The sequence below is a fragment of the Oryzias latipes genome, chromosome 11, assembly GCF_053564925.1.
Source record: "Oryzias latipes strain Hd-rR chromosome 11, Olatipes_Hd-rR_3.1".
Classification (NCBI taxonomy): domain Eukaryota; kingdom Metazoa; phylum Chordata; class Actinopteri; order Beloniformes; family Adrianichthyidae; genus Oryzias; species Oryzias latipes.
Genome location: NC_136247.1, coordinates 20,920,897 through 20,934,040, shown reverse-complemented (window position 1 = coordinate 20,934,040; position 13,144 = coordinate 20,920,897). Strand labels below are relative to the sequence as shown.

General features: G+C 38.5%; 1 protein-coding gene across 6 annotated transcripts in view; it reads right to left on the bottom strand.

Annotated features, from left to right (window-relative positions):
* Positions 1–13,144, bottom strand: part of elmo1 (engulfment and cell motility 1 (ced-12 homolog, C. elegans)) — a 92,083-nt gene that overhangs the window by 29,670 nt on the left and 49,269 nt on the right. For 2 of the 6 annotated variants that reach the window (XM_020707074.3, XM_020707073.3), the window contains exons 7-16: positions 10,563–10,598; positions 8,408–8,507; positions 6,898–7,049; positions 6,642–6,720; positions 4,761–4,802; positions 3,825–3,875; positions 3,492–3,614; positions 3,221–3,349; positions 1,930–2,034; positions 669–777 (exon numbers count right to left, since the gene is read on the bottom strand). In XM_020707074.3, the coding sequence (XP_020562733.1) occupies positions 669–777; positions 1,930–2,034; positions 3,221–3,349; positions 3,492–3,614; positions 3,825–3,875; positions 4,761–4,802; positions 6,642–6,720; positions 6,898–7,049; positions 8,408–8,507; positions 10,563–10,598 (926 nt within the window). The remainder of the gene's footprint in view (positions 1–668; positions 778–1,929; positions 2,035–3,220; positions 3,350–3,491; positions 3,615–3,824; positions 3,876–4,760; positions 4,803–6,641; positions 6,721–6,897; positions 7,050–8,407; positions 8,508–10,562; positions 10,599–13,144) is intronic. The other 4 variants (XM_078954975.1, XM_020707076.3, XM_078954974.1 and 1 more) reach the window with 3 other exon arrangements.

The window sequence follows — 13,144 nt, the reverse complement described above, 5'->3', positions numbered from 1 at the left end:
TCAAATATTGAGACAAAAGTAAAACAAATCTCTGCAATGCAGTAAAGTCAACATGTCAAAGGAAAAGTGCACATCCGCTTATTAGTGAGCTAAAAAATGCCCCTTTCTTCCCCACACAGAGCAGCAGGGGTCAGTCTGAAGCGGAACAGAGTCCAAACAAGCCCATTCAAACAAGAAAAGACAAATGAAAAGGCCATATCAATTTGGAGTGGACACAGGCACAGCATCTTCTCTGCACAGCAGGTCTACCACTCTGTTGGACTAAGAGGGACTCACCAGGGGAGCGCTGCAATCCTACATAATAAACTCCCTGCAGCACAACTATCACAAGAGACAGGAAGTGTTAGAATTTGGGAGTCGATTTAGCTGCTCAAATATATCCCTTGTGCTACATTGTGGGGTGCAGATGACCCCACCCTTACATTGACGTGTTCTCTCTACCATGACAAAGGTGGATAAAGGTGGAAAGATTTCATGTAATCCATGGACACCAGTGAGGTTCTCAAATTATTGAAGAAAAAAGGTTCAGAGCACTGTCTAGCACAAGGAGTAAAATGTATCCTTTAGAGTAAAGAAGCTCAATGTTTTTGTCTGAAAATGAGGGGGAAAGCAGGTGAAGACTGTTGGGGAGAGTAAGAGGATGTGCATTTTTGCTGATTAAGACTTACGCAGCTCGCCCACTTTTAGAATCTCACAGAGCATCTTGGTCAGCTCGATGCTGCTGCGGCCGAACGGACATTCGTGCTTGTCTTCTCTGCTGCTATTCTCCAGAACAATCTAGAAAAACATGCCCGAAAGAGAACAAAAGTTCAGTCAAAAATTTATTACATTTCCAAGATGGTCTGAATATTCAGTGGAATAAATTGTTTTGTTGCAGAAAAGGTTTTGACTACAGTGGTCCCTCGCTTCTCGTGGGAGCTACGGTCCATAAATAGCGCTCAATGAGTGAAATCCACGACGTAGGATTAACAACGATCTGAGGCAGCAAAGCCCCTCACTACATAGTTTGACTTTTCTCAGACAGACCCAATCATTTTTAAGCATTTCTCTCTGAAAGTTCAAACCTTCATAGAAAAAAAGAACAGAATTATAGAATGAAAATAAAGATCCAATCGCAATTGAATATTTATGTAGTCAAGACGAACGCATTCTGTACAGGAGATACGGCACGGAGAAGATTGATTGGCAAGGCCAACAGCTAATCAGGATGGAGAACACAGTGGCCTGAAAAGCAAAATTGCACTGGAGAAAAAAAAAGTAGAAACAGCAAGACGACGAAAGGTGAACCACGATATAATGAAGGACAGCTGTACTTGGTTGTGGTTGACTGTGTGTATGTTATGCTACATTTACACTGGGGCTAACACTTTCATTGAAAGTGCTTGTTAAAGTGACCACGTCCAATGAAGAGTTGATGCAAACACATGTATGTCCTCTCTTTGGGCTGCCACTTTCAAAATCTCTCATTCAGGTGTGGCTATGCAAGTTACTAATAGAAGCCAATGAACACGCATTGCAAGTTAAACCAGGTTGAACTTTGACTAATCAGGGACTCGGATGGAATGAATGACGTTCCCTTTCATTTCTTGAAAGTGGCAACTATTTAAAATTTGATCATGAAGAAGAAATGAATCATTGAGGTTTGTGCCCGGCTGGAATTCTATGACACCAAGTTTTTCATATCTTGAAATAGAGCTTTAAAATACAAAGCCTGGAGCAAGATTTGCAAGAGTTGCACCAAGTATCTTCCAACTGTAGGTGGCGGACATGCGCTAGTAAACAGTAGAAAACAATAAAAAAAGAAAAAGCCCCTCCCTGCTTGTCCAATGCAAACACTATATCCTAAAAGTAGGTTCAAGAATGTGCGTTGTGCATGTGCGCGTCACATGCCTGGTGCGAATGTAGCATCCAAGTGTTTTGTGTACCTACCCTTATGTAGGCATCCTGGTGATGTCTCGCAAAATAGAGCATGTTGTCCAGAGCCAGCATCCCAGGAGGAATCTGGGTAAAATCCACAGCTGGATTGACATGATTCTGAGGGAACACAGAAGGCGCCCATGGTTAAGTAAGTCCAACATTGATTTATTTAGGCGATAAAATGTCAGACACACTGTGACAGTAACTGTTACTTGAAATCGGTTCATTTCCCTTTTCTTGTCTTGCATATTTTGTTTGTCCAACCATTTCTTATCTAATCAGACCTCTGCAAATATTGATGAGGAGCTGATTTGCTGAATCAGAAACATAGAAGGAGCAAAACATGTAAGAGACATTTCGAAAGCACAGTGAAAGAGCTAATCTCATCTGTTGTATTAGGCTAAATCTGTCCCAGCTAAGTACATTAACGAAATGTCCTGTACTGCACTGTTGGCCATAACTTAATTCATGTGATTCCGTTTGAAAGTGATAGGTCGAGAAAACGGATTGATGGAAGATTTACACAGAGAAGTGCGAGTTCTGGCTGTTCTCACGGGATATCCTCAGCTGAAGGCTACTGTTGCAGTGGCCACTCCACTGTTAAAGTGCACCAGGTCTGTCATTCAAAGAGGATAGGCCAGCATACTTCTGCTTGATGCAATAACTCAACATCTACAATTACCACAAGACACCACTCGCCTTTACCCCAACTTCAAAAGCACTTCAACGAGGGATCATATTTGTGGGAATCGCCCTCGATCAGGATGGTCATCCACAACGAACAATAAGGTAGCCGATTGATCCTCAAAACAAATCTTCTGCTTGATGGTTTTTCAAAGAACCACTATTCATGCTGTTCATTTTCCATGAGGGAACGTACATTTGTTTTGGGCTCCGTCTTTCCCTCCTGAAAGTAGGGGTTGTCTGGTGTATTTGCTTGGTCCAGAACTGAACGGGGACGGTTTGGCGAGTGCTGGTGGTGGTGGTGGTGGTGGTGGGGGGGGGGGGGGTCTACTAGCAGACTCAGGTGTTAGGTTGAGCCGTTCACTAAAAGCCTCATTGGTGGCTACAGCCAGACAGTTCTCTTACTCTAATCTGGACTGAGGACACTGCAGATGGGTAAAGGATTAAAAACAAGCTAACACCAAAGAAACCAAAGATTTAGCTGATTTTTTTCAGTCACAGTGAAGAATCAGCATACAGATCAAGTCACTAGAAACTTCATCCATTTATTTAGTTACTGATTTGACTTACGACTAAAAACCCTTTCTTTTTAAAGACCAACAAAAAGTGTTAAACTTACAATAAAACCCAGCTTTTTGTAGTCACGGGTGTACATGGACTTGCGTTTCTCGATGCTGCCGCTGTTATTGGGTTCACACTCCACATCGAAGGCAATTCTCCGCAACTCAAAGATTATGTCTCTTTGAGCCTGAAGAACAATCAGAAAGAAGAAGAATCAAAAATACTGGCCATAAATTCACATAGCTTTTGGAATTTGCATATTTAGAATAAAAAAAAAAAACACATCTACCAAGTTTTATTTGTATAACAAAGCACTAGTTTTTACTGACCTGGTCCTGGGGATCCATCTTGGTCATCATCCGGTCTTCCAGCAAGTTGAAAGTGAGCACCTGCAGCACATATAGCTGGTGTGCCATCTCATCATTGATGGGTGTGGGATTACGGATCACATTCTGCACAAAATGGTAAACTAGTTTAGTAAGCATGAAAAAAGGTCAGAAGAAAAGGGAAGTCAAGGATTTTTGTGGAATATACAGATAGGGAAGCAAATGAAGCAAAATAGTAGACACAGGTGTGTAAGTAAGAATATTTAAGAGTGTCATTTTAAAGGTAAAACATGCTGTTCTTCGAGTTTAAACAACGGCTAATAAAAATGAACTTACAGTAAGAATGATGGAGCGCAGCTGCTTTTGGGCCAGAATGTGGGCCATCTCCTGTAGAAAGAGACGAAAAAGAAGAAGAAAGAGACAAAAAATAAAGAAATTTAATAAAAGGTGGGGGGTAACAAGAAAAACAATGATGTAAGATCATAAATATGTTGAGGTAAAAAATTGAGATTTGGGGATTCTCTACGCTAAACTTTAGACAAGCAAGGCAAACGAAAAGGCCTGCGGCACACTATCAAGTGTGCATGTAAAGGCTAGAAAAACAAAAGACCGTTCTTTTCGGACCATAAGGTGCAATATCAATGGCCTATTTCCACACATAAAGTAAAACAAAACTGTGGTATAATGTGGTTTACTACACTACCCAGAATTCCTAAGGACTGCAAAAGGCAGCAGGGTATTGGTCAGAGGAGTCTATGTCTGTAAATAACTTCAATATTCTAGGAAACTGTTGTCATCCATTTGTGCCTGTTTTATCTGCAATATCTAGGTATTTGCAACATATACTTCAACTTTATTGAACTACTTCACAATAACTTGACATTAATTGGTTGGAACACATAAAATACAAACAATATACTTATGTTTTCAGTTCATTATGATAAAGCAAGGCCCCTTATTATGGTAGCCATAAGACTTAGCCATTCCATCCAAGCGTGCAGTATCGTAGCCAACCACAGTCGTACCTGAAGGATTTTTGAGTGGCGTGTATCAGATAAAACTAAAATTAATACATTAGATGTATGGGATTATATGGCGATCTGTCAATTTTTGAGAAGTGTGAAATAGTTTAAACGCGCATTATGGTCCGAAAAAACATGGTATGTTAGAAAATCGTCTAAAAAAAAAAAATTTAAATACAGGAATTAAATAAACAAACTCTCGACTTCTACAATGCAAACTACAGAGTGTGCTAGTCAAGGGTGCACTTACTGTCAGAGGACAGTCTAGGATGTCCACAATGTGCTCATCATACTACCATGTCGTGTGCAGTGAAGAGACAAGGTCAGAGACAAAGAGGGTAAGTTGAGTGAATGTAGTGGTCCAAAAAAAGTTTGAAATGATGTCAGGAAAAAACGGATTCAAGATCTGATTGTTTTGGTGCTTGGGACAAAGAGTGGATGGCATTTTCAGCAAAACAGTGGGGCAAAAAGTATTTGGCAGTTGCCAAATTGACCCACATCATAATGAACATGACGGCTTTCCACTTGTACACCAACTTTGATACCTCTTCTCTGAGATTTTTTTCTTACATTTACCAGTGCCAGATGGCCCGAAGAACCTATATTTAGATGAGGAGGAGGAACACAAATGGTAATGGAGAAAATTTGTTTGTAGTCCTCCCAAGTGCCAAAGGATTTTCCATAGTCACTTTGTACCAAACCTACCGGTAAGTTCTTTGATTGTATGGTTGTACAGCAGAGGTGCTTGACCTGGGACTGATATAAAGATGTAAGTGATGAAAACGAGAAGAGAAAAAAAAAACAGAGTAAAAAAAGCCAAACGCAGACACCATCATACTTTAAATAAGTAAGCAGGTGAGCAAGAAGCTTGGTGAGAATAGAATATGGAAAAAAAGCATCATTCAGTGACAATTTCCCTCAATTTGGGGTTCCATGTAAGATCTCACTTTGTGGAATCTTGGGAAATGTGAAGAAACAGTCCAGCACTACATGGGGGGAACTGGTCAATGGCCTAGAGAGGGCTTTGACCTCAGACAAAAAGGTTGCTAATAGTAATGTACAACAATGTCATGGTTACAGTCCTGCAGGGCTCAAAGGTCCTCTAGTTTGAGAACAGCACATTCCCAAGCCTTTTTAAAGTTTGCCAGAGACCACCAGGATGATTCCTAGGACAATTGGTAGGATATCAAGGATCCAAAATGGAACTCTGTTAAAAATCTGACTTTTACTTTTTTTTGAGGGAAAGAATGCTGAGTTGGATCCCAAGAACACCACTTTGAAGCATGGGGGTGGAAGCATCATGCGATTGGGTTATGTTTCTGCAAAGGGGACAGGATGATTATGGAAGAGATGAATGGGGCCATGTATGGTGAGATTTTGGACAAAATCCTCTTTCCATCAGTGAGAACCATAGGAAAAAAACATGGTTGGATCTTCCAGCGTGACAATGATCCCAAACACTGCCTGGGCAACAAAAGAGTGGTAGTGTAAAAAAACATTTCAAGGTTGTCTTGTCTGGCATTGCCATTTATATTAAGTATTAAAGTACCGTATACTTTTGTTAATGACCAAATACTTATTTCCTGAACCCTTGAACTAATAAATGAATTAAGAATCATTTATGGGATTTCCATGTTTCTTTTTTTAATCCATTCCGTCTCTCACAAATAAAACGTATCTATGATCAACTTTACAGATCTCACCTAATTTTAAGAGGATGACTTTTAAGTTTGGGGACTGCCAAATACTTTCTTTGCTCTGTTGTACTTAGTAGTCAGAATATTAACTTTATGAATGGTCGAGTTGCACAAAAAATGATTATTACCACCAATTGTTACAAATGAGTACATCGTTGAGCGTTGTGGCTCTGACGTAAGCGATAACGTGGTCAGCAACAGGCTTGTTGTAAATGACAGGCAACCATCCCAATTATCACCTTTCCCATAAAAACAAAAATCTTATTACTTGCATAGATTGAGTCATTTACAGACCAAATATCCATCCATCCATCCATCTATCCATCTATCCATCTATCTATAAAATTTCAACATAACAGAGAAGGACACCGCTGATTGCCATATGAACTGATAGTACAGGGTAGATATGCTAAACATGAACACTTTAACCTCACCTGTCTCTTCTCCTCTGGGGCTTTGAGGAACAGTGCATTGATCACAGCAACCGTATAAGTCTGAATGTCCTGGTCAGTCCTGCAATCCACAACCCCAACCCCCCCAAAAGAAACATATTAAAGACAAGATTTATAAAACAGCTCAGAATAGTTAAGAGAAGACAAAGCAACATTATTAAAACCAGGAAATATAAAATACATTAAAAAAACAATTTTTTTAAAGTAAGGACAAGTAATGGTTACTCCATCTACTTACCCCTGGAGATGAGGAATGAGCTGTCCAATGGTGATTTCTTGCGCCACCTTGTGGTAAAGATCCTGACTGTTGAGCACCATGGACTCTAGGATGGCCAGGGAGCGCTGCAACACTGCCGTGTCCATGGCCGACTTGTTCACAAAGCTGGCAATCTGCACAAAAGAAAGCAGGAAATATATCCTAAATGATAATAATATTAATCACTGAAAAAGGTTAAACACCTAGCATAACAAATAATAAGTGAGTCAACTTAAATGATTTAACAGGTAAAAACCATTGGCTGTTTAACAGAATTGGACTTAAGGACCCTTCCTCCATTGCATACCAGATAAGAAGCCAAAATTCTATAGAGAAATATACAACAATTACTTATTCCATTTGTCAGAATGATAACTATCACATCCTGATATTGTTTCTGTAGTTCAAGTTATAGACTGTCTAATCAGATGCCTCAATAAAAAAAGTCTACATGTTCTCTTGTCCAACGTTAGAAACAGTTTTTTGACAGATGAGCCCGATTTTAATTGGTAAGGGTGTGGCCTTCCAACAAGCTCACTCCTGATTGGTGAGCATACTTGCAATAGAATGACGACTCAAACTGACGCCAACCAATCACTGCTTACTGACAAGTTCCGGTTCCATCATGGTGGCGTCCTTATTGTGAAAAAATGGCTACTAAATTGACTTTATTTCGTTGGACCCGGAAGTTACACACATTTTTTATGAGTGACGTCATACTCACTCGGTCCAGGTATCACATACAGTCAGTGGTAAAAAAGCAACAATAAAAAAACACTGACATTAAAGCATGACTGTCAAACAAGTCTTCCATCCTGCATGAATATGATGAAATTATTATTTTTAAAGATTTATTTATTCATTAGATACAGGGACAGCACATATTAACAAACATTTGTGTAAATATGCCAGAGTTAGCCAAAGGGCAATTTTTCATCTGCAGTCCCTAGGTAGATGTTAAAATCACCCTAAAAGATCCAAATCAAATAACATATTTACATAAGATTACGTCCATATATAAAACCATATTTTCAGTAAAATTAGCAGTGAACCAATTCTTTAACTGTGTCTTAAATGAATTATATGTGTTTTGATTTCTAATAGTTATTGGGTTGAAGGTCCACTCAGTAGCAGCTCTAGCAGAAAAAGCAGTCTGACCAAAAATACTTTTTCTACAGGGAACGGTACAGTCTCCTTTGACTGCACTCCGAGTTCTGTTGTGATCAGCTATCTGGATGGTAATGAACTGGTGAAGAGGAGGGGATGATAAGCCATGAATGATTTTTTGTACATGAGACAAAGATTTGAAAATTCAACCACGTTTTCCCAACGCAGTAATCCACGTTTTTGTAATATTGGATAATGGTGAACAATGTTGGGTTTTAACAGTTTGTTTGTATAATGTTTGCAGAGGTTTTGAAGATGTGTTACAAGCCTGTGACCAGACATGGCATGATGATTGTTTTTTTATGCATATCTTTTTGGGGCTGACCTTCTTGATGAAAGCCACAGAGAAAGTATCCCACGAGATAATTCCATGATCCATCAGCTCCACAAAGGCCGTTAGAGTAAAGGACAACAAGTCACCGAAACTGCAGGACAGCACAAACAGACCACAGGAAACATGTTATTATCAGATGACTCCAAAGCCCAGATGGCCTGACAGGGGGGGGGGGGTTGGCAGAAGCAGAGACGTAGCGGAGAGAACAGTTCAATGCTGCTGCAAAGAGTCAAAGAAACAGAGGTAAAGTTAGTGGGAGACAGGCCTACAATAAGAGCCAAAAGAACACATGCTGGGCGCCATTTAGTTGGGAATAGGAAGCTACATTATATAGAAAAGTCATGTAGTTCCACTGGTACCATGAATCACATGGCCTTAGAAAAAAACAGCATCATAAACAACTGCATGTTCTGATGCTACTTTGGCAGTTTCATGATTTCATTTGTGCTTTGACTCGCCTTTTGACGTTCCATACCTCTTACATAACTCTAAAATCCGATTCTGCAGAATTTTCTTACTAAATTGAATTAAACTTTTAACTGTCTTAACCACATTTGGCATTAGTTCAATGTTACTCCCTTTGCCAAAAAAACTGTAAAAATTTGTGGGTAGAAAAGTATCCTAATCTTCAGGAGTCTTAAAACACGCACGTTCATTTCCGTAAAGTTACTTGTTAGGTAATTATGTCCATGAATTTAAATAGAAAAAAATAAAAAAATACATACTCTTGCAGTATGTGTTCATAATTACATTTAAAACATGTTGTGAGGGAATTGTTCGGAAACAAAGCTGTAAAAAGGTAACTGTAGGCAAATTTGAGTGCTGAACTTTGGAAATTCCAACATTAAAAGAAAAAAAGCTGCGATGTTCAGCATTACATTAATTAATTAAAAAGTTGTTCTCTCAAATGAATCATTTGTGGCCAAGTAATACTATTTTGTGTGAAAAAATGTTTATTTTGTAGGCACACATTAGCATTTTGTGGCCACAAAAGTTGGGATTTTATCTGCATTTTTAAAAGTGCAAATTAGCAGTTTGTGCACACAAATTAGTATTTTTCTAGCACAAATTAGCATTTTGTGTACACAAATTAGTATTTTATTCCACTCTTACTTAGTGTAACAATCTGTTCCCATAAAATGCTAATTCGTGCACAGAAAAATGCTAATTTGTGCACATAAAATATGCTCATTTGTGCACACAAATTTATATTTTTCCACACTAACTAGCATTTTGTCATTTTCAACTCCTACTATTAATTTGTGGCAAGTTGTGTCCAAAAACATAGCCTACTAATTTGTGCTCACTAATAATAATTTGAGGGAACACTTAGGTCTTTGTTTTTTTGTAATGTCCAGGGCTTGTTCATTAGCACAGGTTTTAATCTAACGGTCTTGGATGAGTAATGGATTAACGACACCTCATAGATGATTGTTGAAAATTCATTATTAGTAACCCACAAGTATAAGACTAAAAGACTTTTGCAGATGGTATTGGACAAACTACAACTTAGGATAGCAGATCCTTACAATACGGAGCCCTCTAGGGGCCAGTTGTTAAAAAGAACAAAAAATCGGATAAACTGTACGCACGGTTCATCTGATTTTTTTTTTTTAACCACTGGCCCTTGGAGGGGTCAGAACTACAAAATAATAAAACAGGAAAACTGATTTTTGTTTGGCAGATTTGAACAAAAACAAATATATGTAAGATTATTTTGTGATGATAAAAACTATAAAGTCAACAAGAAGCTGAGGAAAAAGGTCATAGGTGCAGAGAAAGCCCCCCTCGCCCTGAGCACCATTTTGTAAAGATCACCAAGATTTAACATGAAGTAAGCAGTGACTTTGAACAAACTTTAAAAGAATTATGCTTTAAATTGGTCTTCTTCTTTTCTTTTCTTTTTTAAGAAGTTGAATTAAAAAGTAAATCTTGGCCTTCTTTCAGTCTGTGCTTAAGAACCTGAGAGTTATTTTGACCACATGCAACACTCATTTAAGAACGAAAGCCAGTTAGTTAAACGAGTCGGTTAAAAACTCCCACAAGGCACCACGGTCGGTCTTAATCATGCAGACGCAACCAGCAGGTGAGGAAGAGCAAAGGACATTGTACGATTGCGGGGGGAGTGGGAAAGGGAGGGGCTTACCAGGGCTTCATAATCTTCTGTAGTTTCTGATAGCGCCTGCAAACATTTGAAAAACTTTGGTGTCACATTTGGTAAGAAAACAGCATTAACTTAAATTCTTAACAAGGACGGAACAGGGAACAACACACATGAGTCCAAAACCCCGCTGGCAGAGACCAGAAAGGAGTCTAGTCTTCCATCAAGTCAAACTGACTGTTTTTGTAACAAAATGAATCACAGGTTAAAACAAAACAGAACTTCAATAGGCTAAAGATAACTTGGTCTATTCGGCTACAGGAAGCATGCGAAGCAGAAATATTGAGGAAAGAAAGGAAAACTCCAAGCACAAAAAAGGTATTTATATATATCCAAAAACAATTTATGGAATTGTCTTAACCTGGTAATTATAACTAATCAGTACTTTTATTTGAACTTGTTATTTGTATAAAAATAAATATTTTTTTTTATTTCTGTAAGTTTTGAATGTTCATATGAAAAATCTAGAAAAATTTCAGCATCTTCTTCACCTGAAAGGAACCAAAAAAATATATTTATAATAATAATTGTAAGCAATTTTTACTTAAAAATGCATTATAAATGTATCAAATCCATGGCTTAATTTTTCCTTAAAATCATTTATTGTGGGGGTGGACTATTCAGTTTGTTTATTTATTTATCGAAGCATTGATTGTACGGTATATGGGAACCGGACTGAGTGACCCCTCCCCCTTTGCGTTCCAAACAGAAAGTACCTCTGGCTCCATTCTATTCATCAGAATAACCATTCCTGCTCTGATATCTTTTTTCTTCTTCTTTTTTCTTATTCTTTTATTGATATCTTTTAACATCTTATTGATAATTCTTATTTTTTCATCCTTTCCTTTAAACGTTCAAAGCATTTGATTGACAGATTCTCCCATGAATGCTTTTTAGATGGTGGGGGTGTGGTCTTCCAACAAGCTGGCTCCTGATTGGCGAAGTGGTGGCCATCGAAATGATGACTTACATCTACTCTAACCAATCACTGTTTGGTTCCAACATGGCGGTGTCTGTATCGCATAACAAAAAAAGCTGACTTCATTTCGTTTTCTATGTGTGACGTCACACAGCTCTGATAGTTTTAAAAACTGTTTTCATAACCAAACAAATATTGGTTGGTACTAAAATTTAGAGAATATTTTCAATTTCTAATTTAACATGAATAAAGTGGCAACTCGAAAGTAATGATTTCTGCTCCTTTGAAAACTTGAACAAGTTGCACATCATCTATTGGTTAAAACAACACTCTTACCTCAGTCTGACACTATTTTTTTCAAAAAATAAGAAAATGACACCCATTTTCAGAAGAAAGAATGGAGGCCGTCTCAATATCATGTGCCAGAAAGCTCACGTTTAACTGAAGAAATGCTGCTGTTCCTTGTTTGACCAGAAGATGGTGATATCTGTCCATGCCTTGAGACGTTCAAGAGGACAACAGCACAAACTGGCTTTTCACGTGGACACTTCACCACGTGTTTGGCAAAACTGATTAAATCACAGTGCCGCCCAGCCAACAGGGTACTTTAAGACCCGCTGCTCCTAAATAATTATCTTGCACCAGGTTTCCTGGCAGATGCAATGACGCGCGTGTGTGTTTTGTATCGTTATGCATATCTATGAATCGTAACGGTGAAGCAGATCCACACAAACACGCCATTCTCAGTGTCTCCATAGCTGAATACCCAGCAATGCTGATTTACATAAAGTAATATTTTCTCAAAGGGCCAAGAGCGCAGTGGAATACATTAACGTCTGTGCTGCTTCAGTGATTCTGTTTAGAGAAATTAAGATATTTGAAAAATACTCCTAAAAAATAAAACATGAGGCTTTAATTTAAAAAAAGGAAGTCTTGCTATAATAGTATTGCAAGCAAGAATAACAGCTTTTTATGCTCGTCTTACTGTCTGACTAGTAAGATGAAATTTGGAACATTTGTGCACAAACATTCAATCTGAATAAATCATTTCATGATCTCTTCCTCTCTTCCTCTTCTGTTGTGGGAAGTTAGATAATGAGAATTGCAGGAAGCAGAAAAAGAAGCCACTGAGAATGCCTGGCAGCTGCAAGCTTGTGCCACATGTCAGCTTGTGAAAGCGTCTACATTTGCACAGTCTCATCTTCGCTTTGTCTGCCTATAAGAGGCACGGTGTGCTTCTGATGCACAAGCACAAAAAGAAGTGAACCCACTTTTCACTCCCCAGGCACCGAGGCTGAGAAAATGTCACCTCAGCATAATGGATTCTCACTTTATCCTGAGAGAAAAGGTTCTCCAGAGCCTTCAGTCCCCCTTTAAGACACTAAAGTTTCAAAATGACATGCCACTTGAGTGATAAACATTTTTCTCTAAATATATCTAAACATCAAACCCTGATGAGGAAAATGTGTCTGACACCTTTCTACGGCAAACTTGGTCCAAAGTCTTCCTTCTTGGACATCCTTGCATCAGGTTGATGTGGTTATAGTTACAATAATAATTCTGCAGAGGCTCACAAAAAATGTGGACATGAAGCTTTGAGGTTTTTTTAATCAGGTGTTATTGTGCAACAAATGTAATCCTTCAGCTT